This window comes from Coffea eugenioides, chromosome 10 (genome assembly GCF_003713205.1).
Source record: "Coffea eugenioides isolate CCC68of chromosome 10, Ceug_1.0, whole genome shotgun sequence".
NCBI lineage: Eukaryota > Viridiplantae > Streptophyta > Magnoliopsida > Gentianales > Rubiaceae > Coffea > Coffea eugenioides.
The window spans coordinates 8,487,598-8,506,664 of NC_040044.1; the positions used below are offsets into that span (position 1 = coordinate 8,487,598).

Below are 19,067 nucleotides of genomic sequence, written 5' to 3' on the forward strand. Positions count from 1 at the left end.
TTGATACACTTTTAGCATACACACTGAACGTACTTTTGGTTCAAGTTACAATTTTTTTTTTTTTCAAAATCCTGCCATCCTTTGCCCTGAGAACTAGTTTTTGATTTTCTGTTATTTAATGTGGTTAATTTATCTTTTGTATTTTTTTCCTATTAATAGCTTCTTGATAATTGAAAAACTTGAGATACAAAACCAATGAGTGCCATCCTATCAGGGCTTATTTGCTTCATGATTGGATAGGATGGCATTTCTGATCTTGGGAAGGTTAGTATTGAGCATTTTTTTAGGTTCCATTGACCCTTGCTTGTAATCTGCACAGTATTCAAGAAAGGGTATCCAGAACAGAGATTTATCCTGTCTAACTTTTGGTCAGGCAGCTGCCTCCACCCCCCAACCCAAAAAACTAAAAAAAATAAAAGAAAGAAATAGGAAACCACATCATTTAATCATTTATTGTACTGCTAAAATTACCAGATCAAATCACCATTACTGTTGTTTCACAAATATTATAGGTATCATCCTTTAGATCAAAAAAATCTGTACATGCTTATGTGGATAAAATTTCATCTTTTGTGAGTTTAATTCATTTTAACGTCTTTAGGAAATAGAGAACATGAAGTTTGGCTAATGAGCTTCTGTGCTCATTTAGGGAACCTAGGTTTAGTCTGGGGGTCAACTATTTTTTTCCCTAATTTTTAGTTACTAGTGTTGGCGGAGTTAGGTTTGTATAAATTGCCTTGTGAACTCTAGTGCACTTAGTTCTACAGAATAAAAGCACTTTGTTGAGAATACTTTACAAGGGTCAAAACACCCATTTTTTTTGGAGATCAGCTGATTAGAGGAAGATTATTACACAAAGAAAAAACCTGAGATGGCATATCTTGCTCTATTTGAATAATTTGGAGAGAGAGAAACTGTAGATCCTTTGGGACTTTGAGAATTTGCTTTGGATATCAAGAGCACTCTGATGTTTAATGTATTTCTGGTTTAGGAGGAGAAATTTTTTAGGAGAAACGAAAAAAATTATTTCGCCAACATAAGAGAAAGAGGTCCAATGCATTTTGTTATGTTGGACATGGCTCTGTTACTTTGATTTATCTTTCTACTTGCAAATCCTATTAATATTTAATTTAATAGTAGTAGTTTGTTCATTACTTTATCTTGTTTGTTTATTTCCAATGGTTGATTTTAGAATCTTCTCTTTTTTAGTGAGGTTGGTGATGAGGCAATCCTGAATACCTTATGGGACAGATATGATAATTCCTTCGATAAGGTACATATGGGAATTTCTTGTCGTTGTTGCTTTATGACATTGTTGTCACTTGGTAGATTTAAAATTGGAGCTCTATGTATTAGGACTCTGAATGATAGGCAACATTTGAAATTTTGAGAATTTATGAAGATAGAGTATTAGAATTTTCCCTGAACAAGTCAAATTAATCTTTTTCTTCTTTGATGCTGATGTGAAACTTTTGGCGTGTGCAAAGCTCTGGCTTTGGTTTGTCAAATGCAATTTGTTTGGTTTTCATCTTCTAAGTTCAGACCAAAGCTGATTCAGTTTTGAAATGTCAAGCCAGTTTCTTAAGTCCCAAGACAAAACAGTCTTCAAGGGAGGTAATTAGAAAACACAACCAAATATGAATTATGTACTTATGTGAAGTTATAAGAGCATTTAATGTCAAAAGACTTGTATATTTGGGGACAACAGGATATTGGCCAATGGTAAAATGAGGTTTTATTCTCAGTGCCTCCATACCCTTTCCATTTCTCCCTTCACTAAACATAATGAAGTAGCTTTTTGCCTAGGAAAGATGAGGTTCGCTATCTCACCGATCAACATATCACAACTGAAAAAAATTCTTTGTTGATGCTCTAGAATTCTCACACAGCAATAAAGGAATGTAATGTCTTACTGACCGAGTATTATTTCTGACCGAGATAGCTTTAGTTTCTGGATGTTGATCTTTCATACATCCCTTTGAATCCAATATCTGAGTTAGATTCCTGCTATTCCAATCTGCCAATGTCACATAGTAAGCTTAAAGTGAAACCCAATAGTGCAGCCACGTTTGAGTCTGAATTTAAACTGCTACTGATTAATACACATCAATTTACTTTGTTTTTAGACAGCTAGAAGGACTGGTTCCATTCCATCCTGATTATTTCAAATTACTACTTTCACCTTTGGATTGAAGCTATTGTCCTTGAGTTTCAATGCTTTGGTCTAAGTTAAGCCAGATATCTTCTTGCTCCAGGTGTTTGCAATTTTATGCCTTTTGTCAGCTTTCTTGATTTTGTGGAACTTTGGAATTTGTACTGGTATACAAGCTTGATTTAGGCTTTTCCATTTAGCTATCTACCTATGTTAGTTCCTTTCCTTGTAAATCACTTGAAGAGTCAATGTCTATTTAGGCATGAACTTAACTTCCTGAACCATGATTCTGCTCAATTTCTTACGTCTGTTTTTTGGGCTTGAAACTGTGAGATGCAAATTTCTTCCTTTTTCCCTTTATTAATCCTTTTTTTTGGGGGGGGGGGGGGACGGGCGAGGCTATGGAGGATTTTGGTAGTCTGCTGGTGCTCTTTCCTTGCTTTAGTCTTTATTGAAGTGAATCTCGTCTCTAATCTTATGTCTTGCAGGTGGAAAAAAGGAAGTTATTTTATGTTTTTCTCAAGCAATTTTTGATTGTATACCGGAACTGGGAACCACCTAATGTGGGCCAATCTCCTGATCATGCCTCCTCCGCCTTACCTGTGGAATACTCAGCACATCCAAGTGATGTGGTGATTGGATGCTCAAATGGCCATCCTTCTGAGATTATTCATGTTTTAGCTGAAGAAGTGACACAAATAACGGCAATGGTTACAGAATGTAAGTTGATTCTATATCTGTTCTCTGAGGATTGATCTGATCATCTATCTGGGGCTAAATATTTGAGAGTATATTAAAAACTCATGAATGCTTCCACCTCCAGAATCTTGATCTTTAATTGAACAGTTAAATTTGTCTGAATTCTTGCATCAGTTTGGGGAACAGGGCTACTTTTTGTACTCCCTTTTGCTTTACTTACTACATAACAATCACATTGCTTTTCTCAATCTGTTTCTCCTCTCCTTAGAGTTCTATTGCGACTTAAAACCATCTTTGGATTTTTCAGTTTATTGTACTCCTGTTTTCTCAGCTTTGCCACTGAGCATTTTGCAGGCATAACTGCTTCTGTTGACCTTCAGTATATAGTGAAGTGTTTTACAGAATCATAGGTTTGCATGCTTGTTTTTCGAGAATTTTGTGGAACTTATTGTTATTCAATGTTAGTGGAGAAAAATGGAATCCTCTAGACTGTGTTATTGGGATTGTCTTCTTGTTTGAGTAGACGTGTTTGTGGGAACTTTTTGCTCTAATTTGCATGTAATCTCTTAAGTATAATGTTGTTCAGTCAGCTTTGTTTAGTCCATTCGGAAACTTATCGAGATTTTACAGCTTTTGTCACATAATTAAGTCACGTCATTCTTTTAGTAGCATTCTGAAATTCCAAATATGGTGTTTTGAGGTACTTATTTTCCTCCTAATTATTTGAGTTGTCCAATCAGGCACAGCTAATTCAGGAAGTCATACGAGCACTATCATGTATGAGGGGTTGCCCGTGTTAGATGCTTTGGCTGTTATCACTCGGTCGATGCATAATTGCAGAGTTTTTGGCTTTTATGGTGGTGTTCAGAAGCTTACAGCATTGCTGAAAGGTACAAGTATTGGTTTGTGCGACTTTTCTTTCCGTTTTATCGTAGTAGGTGCTTATTGAAGAACTTTGTCTCTCCCATCTGGAAACAGAAAGCCATGTGCAGTTTAAATTTTGTTTGTCTCAGTTTTGCATTATCCCTATTGCACAAACGAATCATAATTTGTCATCTGATTTTATTTGCAGCTTTTTTTTTTGGTGTTTTTGTTTTTGGTGGGGGAGGGGGGTGCGGGTAGGATCTTATATTTCAAGAGGCTTAGAGGATTTAATCGAACAATGACCCCTTTGATTGTTCCAAAAAATCCCAATATTGCACCAAGCTTAGCCAGCCAGTATAATGTTTAACTATGTAGTGCAATGGGGAAAATAGATGGAACTATTCAACAGTATATATCTAACTGCAAGAATCTTTTACTTGAGCAATTCTTTTAACTCATTTGGTTTTCTATCCCTTGAGACAGTACTTGAATGCACTGGTTAAACATCATCCTAAAAAAGTGATGTTGGATAAACTTGATGATAATGTGAAGTTATGCTTTTTATATTAGTTTTGTAGTACTCATAGCTTTCAAATCTGTTCCAAGAAGATTTAAGGTGATCTTCTTGCCATAGAAAATTTATGTATTTGAGAAATGGCGGATCCTGTTGTATCATTTCTATGTAACATTGGCTTTCCAGGAACATGAGTTTGAATTGCAATTTTCGTGGTTTATTTTCAATACTAATTCATTTATGCTCCTTTAGCTGAATTTGCTGACAAACAAAGTTTATTATTCAATATTCTACAAGTATGGTAAATTGTTATCTGATTAGAAACAGAAGGAGAACCTAGAATAGGACAATGACGTTTAAGGAGGGGTGGCAGACAACGAGGAAATGTTTCAGAGCTCTAAAACCTTGCTTAAAGGTTATAACTGATCAGTCAAATTAGTGCCTATTTTCTATCATGGCCATTAATTTTCTATTGGTTGTTTGAAATAGAGTGTTTTTCTGTTTTCAAAATCTTGAGTAAGAGAAAGTGGATTATGATGTTAGATGCTTGTAGTTTCATGAAAAGTTTTTCGTTGCACTAGTATAGACTGCTGTCAATTGGACATCCTCAATGGTAAATGTTAATTTCTTCTTTGGTGTAATTATCCTTTATAGCCTTTTTGTTTTGCCCTTGGAAGAAACGTTGATCATGCTGATTGCCTAATTTGCAATTTTGGTGTGCTAGGCAGTTCTCCATTGTACATCTTCTGTAATTGTTGATTATTTGAAGTTGGGAAGGAAGCCGCAGACCTGTTTCTCTGTTCCTAGATTTATTTGTTAGTCTTTTTCTTTGGGAAGACGGTCTTTTTACTTTTTCTCTTATTTTTGGGATTTTATAACTCTCAGTGGACTGTTTACGTATTCTAGCACCATCGAGATTAAATACTACAAGAAAGAAAACTATCTTAGTGATTCCCTTCTACTTGATTGCTGCTTCCTTTTAGTTGTTTGTTTCAATCCTTATTTTGTCTGTGGGTCTTCATTAATTCAGAACATATACTTAACCTCGTGGGATGTTTATATTTCAGCTACTGTTGTGCAACTCAAGACCATTAGTAGTGCTCTTTCAGCAGATGAAAGTTTGCCAACCTCTCTTGTCGACAAGTCCGTAATTTTGCAGAAGATACTAGTTCATGTGGTGTTAGCGTTATGTAGCTTTATTGACTTGCATTCTGGTGAATATGAGAATACTCAATTGAACAACAGCAGCTGGGTGTTTTATGAACCAAAGACTGGTGCAACATCACCTCAATCTTCTACTAGTGTAAAGGCTCCTTCTCCTGAAACTTTGTTGCAGTGGCATCATAGGGCCATTGTTTTACTCATGGAAGCTGGTGGCCTTAATTGGTTAGTAGGTAAGGTACGCAGTTTCTTGTTTATAATGTTTTAAGTACCTAGTCATTTTCAGCTTGTGGAATACATAAATAGTCTGGAAACTTGTGGCTTTGCCTCATAGTTTGATGTGGTATTGTTCTTTCTGGTATCCAATGCATGAGATCAAACACATCATAGCTGATTGATATACAAATTGGAGGTTGAATAAGCCTTTAAAGGTTTGTGGGCTGAGAGTTGAGTAGGAAGTTGTGCAACTTTTGAACCTGGTACTGGAGTTGATTGTGATTATTTGGTTACTCGTCTGTACCTCTAATACTTCTGAATCCAATCATCATATTTCCTTCTATATGTTCGAGTTCTGTTTGCTCTCTCTCTTTTAAAACAGTGATTCTTAGTCCAATCTAGTGCGCAGTTTTAAGGAATTAAATTAATAAGCACTCTTCTTCCTGTCTTCTTTCTGGAGGCTTATGGACATCAACTGCCTCTCTAAGGCCTTCAATAGTTGGGGGGTTGCGGAGCCACTGTGGGTCTGTTTGGTTAGCTTGATTTGCCAAAAAAATTCCAAATATTATTCAGCTTGCATCATAAACACAAATTTCAACCACCTTTTTATCTCACGTACATCACATCACAAAAGTGCTACAGTGTTATTCCAAATAATTTTTCCAAATAATCTCCTATCCACGCACAGCCACTGTTATCTCCTCTTGGCGAGTATGGCACGCACTCCTTAACATGATCATGCTCACTGTTTGGTCTTATGTTGCATGCATATTTCGTCCATGAGTCCAGGTTGAAGTTCAAGTACGCAACTTTGAAGTACTAGTGTGGATGCTGTAGAATTAGGTTGCAATTTCACTTTATTTTGCTGCATAAAAAGGGGGGGGGGGAGAAAGTGGTTGACATTGTCTGCTAGACGTGTAAATTAATTTTCTTCTGAAGTGTGAGAATAGTTAACTACTGTTTGATGAGAGATGATAAAGGCAAATTGGTAAGCAACTAGCTTTTAGAGTATTATTCTCTCACCAATGGTTGAGATGGTCGAGCACTGCAGGAAGTTACTATAGACTTTTGTGTTTATTGGATTACTGGCTCTAGCAAGCCGATTAAGGCAGCTGCAGGAAGCTAACTTTTGCATATGCGCTTCAAGTACCTGAGATCTACATAACAGCAGAGAGGGTTTTGCTTTTACTCCAGGTTTTTTTTTTCGCAATAGAGTCCCTTGAAAGAATCAGAGGTTCTTCCTTCTTTTCATATATGTTAAGCATATGGATGTTTAGATAGCCCGAGCAATCAAAGGTTGGCCTTTGTTTCAAGGACCTTTTAATTTTTTTTTCAAGCTACTTAATTGTATCAAAAGGTGAATTATCTTTTCTGGTGCGTAAGATGATATAAAGCCATGGAAAATGAAATTAAATCAGTCTCCGCTGATTTTTGTTTCTATGGTTGCTTTTTTTTCTTTTCTTTTAATTAAGATTCTTTTTCCATTCTCTTAAGTTTCAACTGCAAATTTTGTTGCAGAGCTTCTGCGTGTGTTGAGGAGGTTAATCATGAAAGAACAGTGGATTGATCTATCACTTCAGTATTTAACTCTCAGAACTCTTAAGATGTCATTAGCTGATAACCCTCGGGGTCAGAATCATTTTCGTAGTATAGGAGGACTGGAGGTTTTGTTGGATGGATTGGGAGTTTCATCAAACAATGCTATTAGACCAGGCAATTCCTCATTCCCTGGGGTGGTGAGGTAATGCTTTTGAATTGATAGGTTTTTTGTGTTCTTCTCTTTCTCCTGTTGAGGTTTTTATATTTTTATATTTTATTTTGATTTTAATTTTTTAGATGCTTGCTGAATGTTAGCTTACACTTTCTTTGTAGCTGTTGCAAAGTTTCTATTAGTCCTTTGTTTGGTGAATTTTTCATTGTGGATACCAACCTTATTTTGTTTTAATGATCAGAAAGAATTTATGTCTCCTGAACTTTTTGAAATTCTTGGCAAAAGAATGTGTTTTTCTTGGTAATTCTGGCAGTGTTATTCCATTTCTCTTGCTGACTTTGGAGTTTTGAGAAGTTGGAGATATTGTAAATGTGTCAAGTGGATAGACTTCTTTTGGATTGTGCTGATTTCTAGAAACGACAGACTTTCATATATCTTGGCTTTCTAATAAAAAAACATGGAACTAGTTTGCTGCTGGGTTGTGGCCTTAGCCCCCTTTGAATCTATTAATTTCAAAATGTTTATTTAAGAACGTTTGATATGTTTCTCACTTCCTCTCCTCTGCCCTTGTCCTTGCCATTTGAATCAAGAATTTTCTTAGTGTCATGATTCAGTAATAATGCTTTTTGATTCTTGTTATGCAGTTGAGAATATGTATTTTGGGAGAAAAACATCTAGCAACCATATTATGAGTGACCAGCTAGTATTTATAGGAGTACAAACCTAACAAACTATTTACAAGAATACCCTTACAATTTTATTATCTACAAGAATACTTATATTCTCTTAATACTCCTCTCAAGTTGGAGCATATATATCATAAGCATCCAACTTGTTACAAATGTATTTCATCCTAGAGTTCCCTAAACTCTTGGTAAACAAATCAGTCAATTGATCTATAGACGGTACATGAGATGTCTTGATGACTCTATCAAGCAATTTCTCTCGAGTGAAATGACAATCAACTTCAATATGTTTTGTCCTTTCATGAAACACTGGATTAGATGCAATATGAACAGCCTCCTGATTATCACACACTAAATTCATAGACTGTTTATGCTCAAACCCAATTTCAAGTAATATGCTCTTCAACCAAATCAACTCACACAGTGTGAGCCATAGCGCGGTATTCAGATTCTGCACTTGATCTGGAGACAACTGTTTGCTTCTTACTCTTCCATGACACTAAATTATTACCAACAAACACACAATATCTTGTGGTCGATCTTCGATCTGATGCAGAACCTACCCAATCTGCATCACTATATCATTTAATATCAGTGTGTCCATGATTTTGATACAGCAACCCTTGTCTAGGAGCACTCTTAAGATATATGAGAATTCGTATAATAGCATTCCAACGACTAGTACGAGGGGTATCAAGAAATTGACTCACAACGCTCACTGCAAACGAAATGTCAGGTCTCGTTATAGTGAGATAATTTAATTTACTCACAAGTTTTCGATATTGCCTAGGATCATCTAGTAATGCATTTTGATCTCCTAATAATTTCACATTAGGATCCATAGGAATATTCACAGGTCGGCAATCTAACATCCCAACTTCACTCAGCCTATCGAGTATATATGTCCTTTGACATAAATAAATCTCATATTTAGACCGAGCTACCTTAATACCGAGAAAATACTGTAAATGACCGAAATCCTTTGTCTGAAAATTTATATGCAGATTGGATTTAAGTTTCTGGATTCTTATAACATCATCACCTGTAATCACAATATCATCCACATAAACAACTAATAAAATTTTATCAACATTAGAAAGCTGATAAAATACAGAGTGATTTACTCCACATTTTAGTAGACCGAACTCCATCACAACACTACTAAACCGGCCAAACCAAGCCCTAGAAGACTGCTTCAATCCATATAAGGATTTTTTCAGACGACAAACCAACCGTGAATTTTCCTCCTGAACAACAAATCCAGGAGGTTGTTCCATATATACCCCTTCTTCCAAATCTCCATGTAGAAACTTATTTTTCACATCCAACTGATGTAATGACCAATTATAAGTTGCTGTCAAAGAGATAAGAAGACGAACAGAGGTAATCTTTGCAATAGGAGAAAATATTTCTAAATTGTCGATTCCATACACCTGAGTAAATCTTTTAGTTACCAGATGAGCTTTCAATCTATCAATAAAATCATGAGGCTGCACTTTTATAGTGTATACTCATTTACAGCCAACAACAGGCTTACTAGAAGGAAGAGGGATAAGATCCCAAGTATCATTTTTCTCCAAAGCAAACATCTCTTCTTGCATAGCTAATCTCCAACCAGGATGATTGAGAGCATGGATAATAGATTTAGGAATGGATACAGAATCAAGTGAAGCAACAAAAGAAGAATATGACAGAGAGAGACGAGAATAAATACAAAATTAGAAATAGGATAAGTACAATGTCTCTTACCTTTGCGTAAAACAATAGGAAGATCTAACTCATAGGAGGGCATCATACCTGGATTTGAAGATTGAGAGGTAATTGGTGAAGTGCTTGGCATATCAGGAGCATTCTCAACTACAGAATGACGAGAATAAACTTGAAGATTTGGACGAGATAATCGAGTTGTGGAATCTGGTGGACTAGATAATTTAGGTAACAAAGATGAAGGGGCTGGTAAAATAGGAGAAGGAAAAGAGGAACACTGGTCTGACTCACAGGGCATACCTTGTTTTATAAAATAAGGAGTGGATTCAAAGAAAATAACATCAACACAAGTAAAACAACGATTTAAAACTGGACTGTAACATCCATACCTTTTTTGCGCTCGTGCTTATCTTAAGAAAATACATATAATAGCACGAGGATCTAATTTATCCACCCTAGGAGCAAGTTGATGAACGAAACACACATCCAAAAATACAAGGAGGTAATTTAAATACAGGTTCATGAGAAAAAAGAATGGAGTGAGGTAATTGGCCTCCAAGAATATTGGATAGCATACGATTAATTAAATATCATGCAGTTAAAACTGCATCACTCCAAAATTGTTTGGGCACATTCATGTGCAACAAAAGTGTTCGAGCAATTTCGATTAAATGTTGAATTTTTCTTTCAGCAACTCCATTCTGTTGTGGAGTGTAGGGACAAGAAGACTGATGAAGAATACTAGATTTAGTCATAAAGGTATCAAAAGGAGTGCAAAAATATTCTTTCGCATTATCACTGCGAAGTATATTTATAAGCACACCAAATTGATTCTTTATTTCTGTAACAAATGCACAAAAAATAAAATATAGTTCTGAACGATCTTTCATTAAATAAAGCCATGTAACTCTGGAAAAATCATCAACAAAGATTACAAAATATTTAAAACCTAACTTTGAAATGACTCGATTAGGACTCCAAACATCAGAATGAACTAACAAAAAGGGTTTAGAAACTCGTTTATTGACTCTAGGGGCTAAAGAAACACGATGATGCTTTCTTAACTGACAAGACTCACATTCTAATGATGACAACTAACTCAAAGTAGGAATCAACTTCTTCAAATTTTGTAGAAATGGATGATCCAAACGACAGTGAATTTCAAGAGGAGAAATAGTAGCAGGACATGCAATCGGATCATTGGAGTTGAGAAATAAAGACCATTATGCTCATGCCCTCCACCAATTGTCCTCTGTCTTTAAATCCTGAATGACAACAAAATCAGAAGAAAAAGTAACTGAACACTGTAGAAATTTAGTAAGCTGACTAATAGACATTAGATTAAAAGGTAAATTGGGTACGTAAAGAACAGAAGACAGCGGAAGAGATGGGTTAATTTCTACAGTGCCTAGTCCTTTCACTTTAGTTATAGATCCATCAACTAAAGTAACATGAGAAAAGGAAGTAGACTCTTAAAATTAGAAAAATTTATAAAGGTACCTGACATATGATCAGTAGCCTCGGAATCAATAATCCATGAGTCAAAATTAGATGATGTGGAGAGACAAGCCATAGCATAACCTTTTTGTGCTAAAGAAGCAGAGGGAAGAGATGCGTGATTTGCAGTTTGGTATTGCAGAAATTTGACATAATCTTTCTCGGATATAGTAAAAGTCTTCTGGGACCCTTGTGCTGAAGAACTTGATTCAGCTTATTCAGTGGTAACCACGTTAGCAAACCGAGAAGGTTTTCCAACTAAATCCCAATAAGTATCACGAGTGTGATTTTTCCAATCACAATGAGTGCACTCACGGGTGCCTTGGCCTCCACGGCCTCCTTGACTTCTTCTTTCATGAGAGCCACGTCCAAAGCTAAGTTGCTCACGTCCAGGACTAAGTTGTTCTATTCGATTGTTGTTAGCAACTAAAGCAGACTTGTCATTAGTTGGAGCACCATCACCCTGTGCATTGTCCTTAGATGCAGAACGTAAGACACATGCACACGCCTCTGCAAAGGACGGTAATTGTTCACCTACTAAAATTTGAGATTTGATTGGTTCAAATTTTGGCTTAAAGCTAGCCAAGAATTTGAGCACAAGCATTTGCTTTCTTTGCCTTTGCATAATTGTAACATCAATTGAGAGAGGCATTACAGCATTCAATTCTTTCGAAATTCGCTTGAGATCAGCAAAATATTCAATTACTGTCTTGTTATTTTGTTGCAACTGAAAATACTCCAAAGAAATATCATACATCCGTGAAAGATTACTGCAATATAGTAACCGGACATAATCCCAAACTTCTTTTGTTGTTTCACAATGAGAACATATGTAAGCAATTCGTAGTTCCATAGAATTTCATAGTGCTCCAAGAATTTGGGCATCCTCTTGAATCCACATTAGTTTCTTGTTATCCTCTATAGGAGAGTCATCTGTGAGATATCGTTGCTTTCCTAAGCCTGTCAGATAAATCTTAACAGCTTTTGACTACTGTTGATAATTAGTGTCATTCAATTTTCAATTAGTGATTTGAGGCATTACCATTGGCATAATATTAGTGGATGTCAGGATATTTTTTGATAAACTTTCAGCCATAGCGAATAGCACTTCAAACCAAAAAACAGTCAAAATTTGTGATAAACAGTACCTTGGAATAGTATGCGTGAACAGTATGCGATGAACAGGACTTTTGTTAGATGTTTAACCCTAGTCCTAGGACTTTAGCTCTGATACCATGAGAATATGTATTTTGGGAGAAAAACATCTAGCCACCATGTTATGAGTGACCAACTAGTATTTATAGGAGTACAAACCGAACAAACTATTTACAAGAATACCTCTACTAATTTATTATCTACAAGAATATTTATATTCTCTTAAAAGCAACATTGCAAGTAAATGGCTCCAATTCAACCATTGAAACTTTTCCTTTTTTGCCTCCTGTTCCTGTTTTACTTGATTGTGTGGTATTTGCATCCTGAAGAGTTTTTACATTATTTTGTTCCCTGTTATAGCATCAATTTCAGTTTTAGACTTTGTAACCAAAATAATTTTTGAAAGTGTGCCCCTGAATGGCCAAACTGAACTCAACTGGGTCGATTATCTTGTTTTATAGGTAGTCGTGCTTTGGTATAGCATTGTGTGATACAACATTTGATGTCACTTAAATTTATTTTCTTTCGTCATTTTCACTAGCCACTGATGTTGTGGGTATTCTCATTGCAGAACCGAAAATTCCTTGCAGGCTATTTTCCAGCTGCACGTTCTTTCCTTGGAGATACTTAGAGAGGCTGTGTATCCTTTTGAACTCTGACATATTTGTATTTGGTTGCTTTTCATAATTTGCTTTACATGTTCAAGCAAGTATTCCAAGCCTTGTGAACTCTCACATAGTGCAAGAGTGCTTTAGAAATGCAGAAGACCGTGAAAATTAAATTGGCTCTTTTCTTTTTAAGTTTGCTTGACAAATAGGATTTACATAAACATGGAGTTGCAAAAATAAGCACTTTTGTGTTTACTTTTATGATTTTAAGCTCTTATCTCAGTGCTTTAATATAACTTTAGAAGATTCTTCATGCCCTTGGCATTTAATAGCTTTGAGGTTTTGCAAAAATTAGTCATGCCCTTAACCAGCTAACAGCTTTGGGAATATGAATAATTTGCAATTCCTGTCTGAGAATGGAAGAGTACAGAAGTTTGCTAATAGCTTTTGTTCGCTCGCATTCATGCTTCAAGATTACAAGCAGCAGGAGTTGAAAATGCTTGTACATGACGATGAGGATGTTAATGCAACCAAACTTCACGAGAAAGGGCTTTCTCCTCCAGCACCTGATTCACAAAATTGGAATCACTATGTTACGAATTTGATTGCAGTCCTTTGTTCTTTCCTTCTTGGTTTTGAAGATGCTATACATCAAAATCTTCAACCATCAACTAGTACAAGTACCTTGCCAGTTTCTTCAGCATATCTTGAGCTTTCAATAAAGTGGTTCTTGAGGGTGCTTCTTACAATATTCCCTTGTATTAAGGCATGCTCCTATGGAAATGAGCTGCCTAGCCACTTAAGGTGTGTAAATAAGTATCTCGCGTTTTCATCTCTTTTGCACCCAATTGCTGGCTTCTGCCAAAACTGCATGGAGCAGATACATAGAAAGGGGGAACAAAGGGAAGAGAGGTCACTCATCCAGTGGTTTTGTAGTTTCAGATTGTCCATGTGCTTGGCTCTTTATTTATTATTAGCATCTTTTTTCTCTTTCATATGGTTTATCTTAGGCCTATTTTTCCATATTTCAGTTTTTCCCTGACATTTACATGCTTTGTTATGTATTCTCTCTAGGATTTTTGTGTATACGCTGCAGCATTCTGTTCTTTTGACATTCCGGAAGATCCTTATTTTATTGCCTTCATCACTGGATGTGTTCCGGGTTGAGGGAGCGTGGGACTTTATTTTCTCTGAGAATCTTTTCTACTATGGCCCAACTGCAGTAGAATTCTCTGGTGATAACTGCTCCAGTTCTGAAGGTTTTATTATGAGAAGCAGACAGTTTTCTGGTTTCACTGGGAATGAGGGCCATATCAGTAGTAACGAAGTTGAAGTTCTCCAAGTGGAAGCAATTTCATTCCTGGAGCTGGCAGCAACTTTAAGTGGAATTTCACATAACTTGGTTGGTTCTTTCTTTCTGTGCGGGTCTCACATTAAATATTTCATCTGCTATTTTAGATTTTATAGATTTTGCCAATTGCCTGTGTTGTATCAGCTCTTTTTTGTTCCCTCCTCTTGGCTGCATGGTATATATGCTCTGATGTTAGAGATTATTGTCTTGTGTAAATCTGTCTTTCTTGGTTGTGAAGTGAGTAGAGGTACTCCTAGAAGATTTGACTGAGGTAAGGAACTTCTATTGGATGGCATGTCCTTGAAAATAAGATATCAAAAGATGGAAACTGTAGATCAACAGCAGACAGTGGAGCAACTTTTGGTTCACCACCAAATCTGCTTAGGCTCTAGAATACTTGATTGTTATGAATTGACATGGCAGTACAGATATTCCTTGTACGTCTTGTTGGTTGACTTCAAATGCCCCCAGGCAGGTCACAAGCCTGCTTTACTAGGCTTGGCAATATATTTGCCCGTCTCTAAATCCAAGAAGTTCAGGTCTGTATATTCATCACTCCTGTGATGTTTTCATTTGTTGTAGAGAGAGTTGTTCAATCACATGTTTAAAGGTTGATTGGGCATATGTAAGACCTGTTCACTGAACAGAATAAGATGACCACCTCCTGATCCAGGTCCACTCTAAGTTCCCCTTGTTTTGCATGAGATTCAGCGTCTGAATGTCGCATCAAGAGTACTTCACTGCTACTGTGAATTTTGTAAAATATTGTAGACAAAGTCAATAATCTGTTGATCTATTGATCTGTTAATCAATGTTCTGTGAATTTGATGACTTCTTTCCTCGTTACTTTTAATCTGTTTCTCTGTCTTTATCTTTTGGGTGACCCTTCATAGTCTTTACAGGATTGTGATTACAAAATCAATGCTTGTTTGTTTGACAAGTGCTATAATTCATTACTAAATTGTTGCTATGGAACTGTGTTTTTCTTCAATATTTTGTTCTTCTTTTTATCATGAATCCAAAACTAACTTTGGCATCTTTGTAATCCTTTTTCTCCTCAAGCATGTATTATGTTTAACTTGCAGAAAGATTTGCCTCCCTTCTCTTTGTAATCTCTAAACTGTATGTTCTTCATAAATTTCAGTCTGTATTTCCTTCTCTGCTTGTTTGTTTTTGTGCTCCAACAAGTCCTTTTCATTTTCTGGCAGGCTGAATGTTCAGTTTTACTGGATGCCCTTGAACAATCTGTTGCTAATCCTGAGATTGCTAATGTTCTTGCAAAGAGCCTTCTTCATGTAATGCAGCTTTCACCTGAGAAAACTGTTTCTTCTTTCAAGGCTCTTGATGCGATTCCTCGGGTGCTCAAAGTTGCTTCAATTCTGGCTCAAGAATCAAAAAGGCATTTGAGTTCAAGTTTTTCAGAAACTACTTCTGAGAAAATGGTCTTTTTAAACAATGGGATTTCTGATTCACCTAAAACTGTCCCCAGCTGGCACAAAAGTGTGGAAACCTGCCTTGAACTTTTTGCAGAGTATTTTGTCACAGATGATGCAAAAATTTATATACTCCATAGTTCTGCTTGCATCGATTGCTTGTTTGATTTATTCTGGGAAGAAGATCTGAGAAACCGTATGCTCAAGTACATTCTTGATTTGATGAAGGTACATTGTTTGGCTCATAAAAAATTTATTTAATGCTAGTCATCATTGTTCTCGCAGTTAAGCACCAGATGGATACTTACATCTGTTCAAGTATTCTATGTGACAGGTAGTTCCTTCATCTGAGGAGGATAGAAAAGCTAAATTGTATTTATCTTCCAAGTATCTTGAGACATTCACTCATGTGAAGGAACGAGAGATGAACTTTGCGGAATTGTCAGTTGATTTGTTAGTTGGGATGAGAAATATACTCTTGATGGATCAAATGGTATGTTAATCAGGTGAACCAAATCTGGTTTTTCTATTATCCATTTTTGTTCTTGTATTTATGCATGTGCTTTATTGCATTTATTCTTTTGCATGCGCTGTGTCATGATAAAAGGAATCGTCAGTCTCTGCTAAATATGTTGTTACCAGTTTTTGAAATAAAAAAATGCCTCTATAATATGATTTAGAAGTTAATTGGCCTCGGTCTTAGAATAGTTGCTGAATTATGTGACAATGATGAGACACCATGAGCTACTTTCAAGCGTCTCTTGCATGTTACCTCCTTGAACCATACCAGACTACTATGTTTGTTTTCTGGATACTATTACCCCCAACTGCATACAATATATCTCCTTCTTTACACAGGAAAGAAAGAAATATGTATATCAGTTGTCTCCAACATGGCACTGGCTTAATTACTTGCTTCCACACCACCTCTTTCACCATCTTTCACGTCCTGTTTTAAAACCTTGTCTGTCATATTCTCCTATGGATTTAGACAACTGAGGAAAATGACACACACACATGTTGTAATTGTCAGTTAAATGGATTGGGATTATGGTGAATGAGCTAATTGACTCTGATCCTTGCTATTGTTGCCCGTTGAAGCTTGGTATAGCGGGTCAAGGCATCTAGGTTAATTGTCAAGGTTTATTAGATATCCCTTGTACTGAGGTGGAATTGGGAGGTTTTGTGTTGGATGTGGAGGAAAGGAAGGACTGTACTAGCTAGTGACAGCAATGGGAATATGACTGCACAGGGTAGGCATTGGTATTGCAGGGTGAAGGGCTCGAACATATTTCATGTGGGAGGGCTGGAACATATTTCACGTGGGAGGGCCAAATTGTTTCAAATGGCAGTTGACTGTAGGTATGGGTTCTGGGGAATCAGGGGATGGTTGTTTGTTGCCATTGGGAAATGCGTAATTGATGAAGCTGTAGGAGATTTTTTTCCCTCTCGTATTTATGGGTGATTTGTATCTTATTTCCTTATTATCAGCAATATCGGGCTTTGTTTCGGGATGGTGAGTGCTTTTTGCACATTGTATCATTATTGAACGGCAACCTTGATGCAACAACTGGTGAGAAGTTGGTTCTCAACGTTCTTCAAACACTTACCTGCCTGCTCTCTGGCGATGATGCTTCAAAGGTGCCTGCTACTTTCCTTGCAGTTTTATGTAGTTTAAAACTTTGAAACTGAACTTTAGATTACAGTTCTCGTAGCTTGATACAAGTATAATTGAGCTTCTAATATGCTGTGGTTGAACATTGCACGGTTTTTTCCCTTCTCAACTCTAGTAGTCGCTGATGTGACTGTACTTCTTATCTTTGTGCCTTTTTCTGGCTGTGTTTGGTCAACTTTTTTGTTTTGCGTATCAAAAGATAACTCCTCATTTTTTCTGACTATGATTATTGTAGATTATACATGTCCCTGCATATCCAGAGAGAACTATATGTCTTTGTGGACAGGACAACATGAGCTGCTTTATAACTTAGCGAAGATTGAAAATATGTGTTATGACAATCTTGACAAGGCTGTGATTGATTTGAAAAGAATGCTCTTTGAAGGTCCATTTGAATCTAGAAAGTCTAGTTGGGAAACATTTCTGAAAAGATTTATTAAGAATTTGGTTGACACTTTTGTTTACTAGGCTCTGTGAGAAATAGGAAAGATGAACTTTAACAAGCTAGAAAGTAACTTTTTTTTTTTTTTGGGTTGGGGGGTGAAGGGGGGGGGGGGGTTAATTATTATAGGCCTGCGAATTCCTATTTGCTAAAGGATTGGAAATTGTAAATTCTAGTACCAAATTAACATCTATTGGTATTAAAGTGAAGAAGATTTGTATCTGAAATTATTAGGGTGGACACAAGTAAATAATATTGGCGTCAGTTGTCAAGCCTTAGCATAGACCATGCTGGAGGTTGGTTACAGTGTCTTTGTATTGGCCCAGTGTCTTAGCTGACACACTGGAGTTGGCTGCTGACACTTACAATTGAGTTGATCTTAGCATGGTCTTTCTTGTAATGCTCATAGCCTCTTCTTCTTCTTCTTTGTTTTTTTTTTTAAATTTAATTTTTCTGAAATAGGATAAAGAACAAAAGTTAAAATTTGAGTTTACAGATTATGAGCTGAGTACATACTAGTTTCTTCTAGATCAAGGACCAGGTTAGTGGCTGTGGACTTGGGTTTGGTGTAAATATTATTGAAATTAAGCTTGAATTGAGACCTTCTTGTTTAACTTGGCCCTGGGTTGGCCTATCCTTTCTTGAGCTTGACCAATTCAATCTTGGCCTCAATTGTTTACTTGTCCCATTAAATTAAGGGGTTTGGTCCTATCGTTATTTTGCTTAAGTTTTGTGTTGGGATTTTTTTAATTTGAAGGCCTTTGGTATGCTTATGGCCCAAATAGCTCTCAGGCCTTAATTGTCCATAGGTATGCTTCATATATTAAATATGATGCAGTGACTGCTTGCTAACATTTAATCATTTGTGTTCTTGACCAGCCTTGTAAGGACTGTTAGTTAACTGGTCTGTGTACACATATTCATGGGCTCTCTGGATAAATGACTGGCTGTACCTTACCTCCATATATTTGTTCTTTTCCTTTGCTGATTTTAAATTTTAAATTTGTCTAGGCTGCTTTTAGGGCTCTTGTGGGCAAGGGTTACCAGACTCTGCAGAGCTTATTGTTGGACTTCTGCCAATGGCAGCCAAGTGAATCACTTTTAAGTGCTCTGCTTGATATGCTGGTCGATGGAAAGTTTGATCTTAAAGCAAGTCCACTGATAAAGGTGAGTTTTCAAAGTTTTATTCAGAATAT

General features: G+C 36.4%; 1 protein-coding gene across 1 annotated transcript in view; it reads left to right on the forward strand.

Annotated features, from left to right (window-relative positions):
- The window catches only part of LOC113748970 (BEACH domain-containing protein B), a 39,294-nt gene that overhangs the window by 1,030 nt on the left and 19,197 nt on the right, over positions 1-19,067 (forward strand). The window contains exons 3-14 of the mRNA XM_027292581.1: positions 1,210-1,273; positions 2,641-2,872; positions 3,592-3,741; positions 5,297-5,623; positions 7,125-7,347; positions 12,934-13,002; positions 13,349-13,774; positions 14,045-14,372; positions 15,530-15,982; positions 16,089-16,247; positions 17,246-17,395; positions 18,883-19,038. Of these exons, the coding sequence (XP_027148382.1) occupies positions 1,210-1,273; positions 2,641-2,872; positions 3,592-3,741; positions 5,297-5,623; positions 7,125-7,347; positions 12,934-13,002; positions 13,349-13,774; positions 14,045-14,372; positions 15,530-15,982; positions 16,089-16,247; positions 17,246-17,395; positions 18,883-19,038 (2,737 nt within the window). The remainder of the gene's footprint in view (positions 1-1,209; positions 1,274-2,640; positions 2,873-3,591; positions 3,742-5,296; positions 5,624-7,124; positions 7,348-12,933; positions 13,003-13,348; positions 13,775-14,044; positions 14,373-15,529; positions 15,983-16,088; positions 16,248-17,245; positions 17,396-18,882; positions 19,039-19,067) is intronic.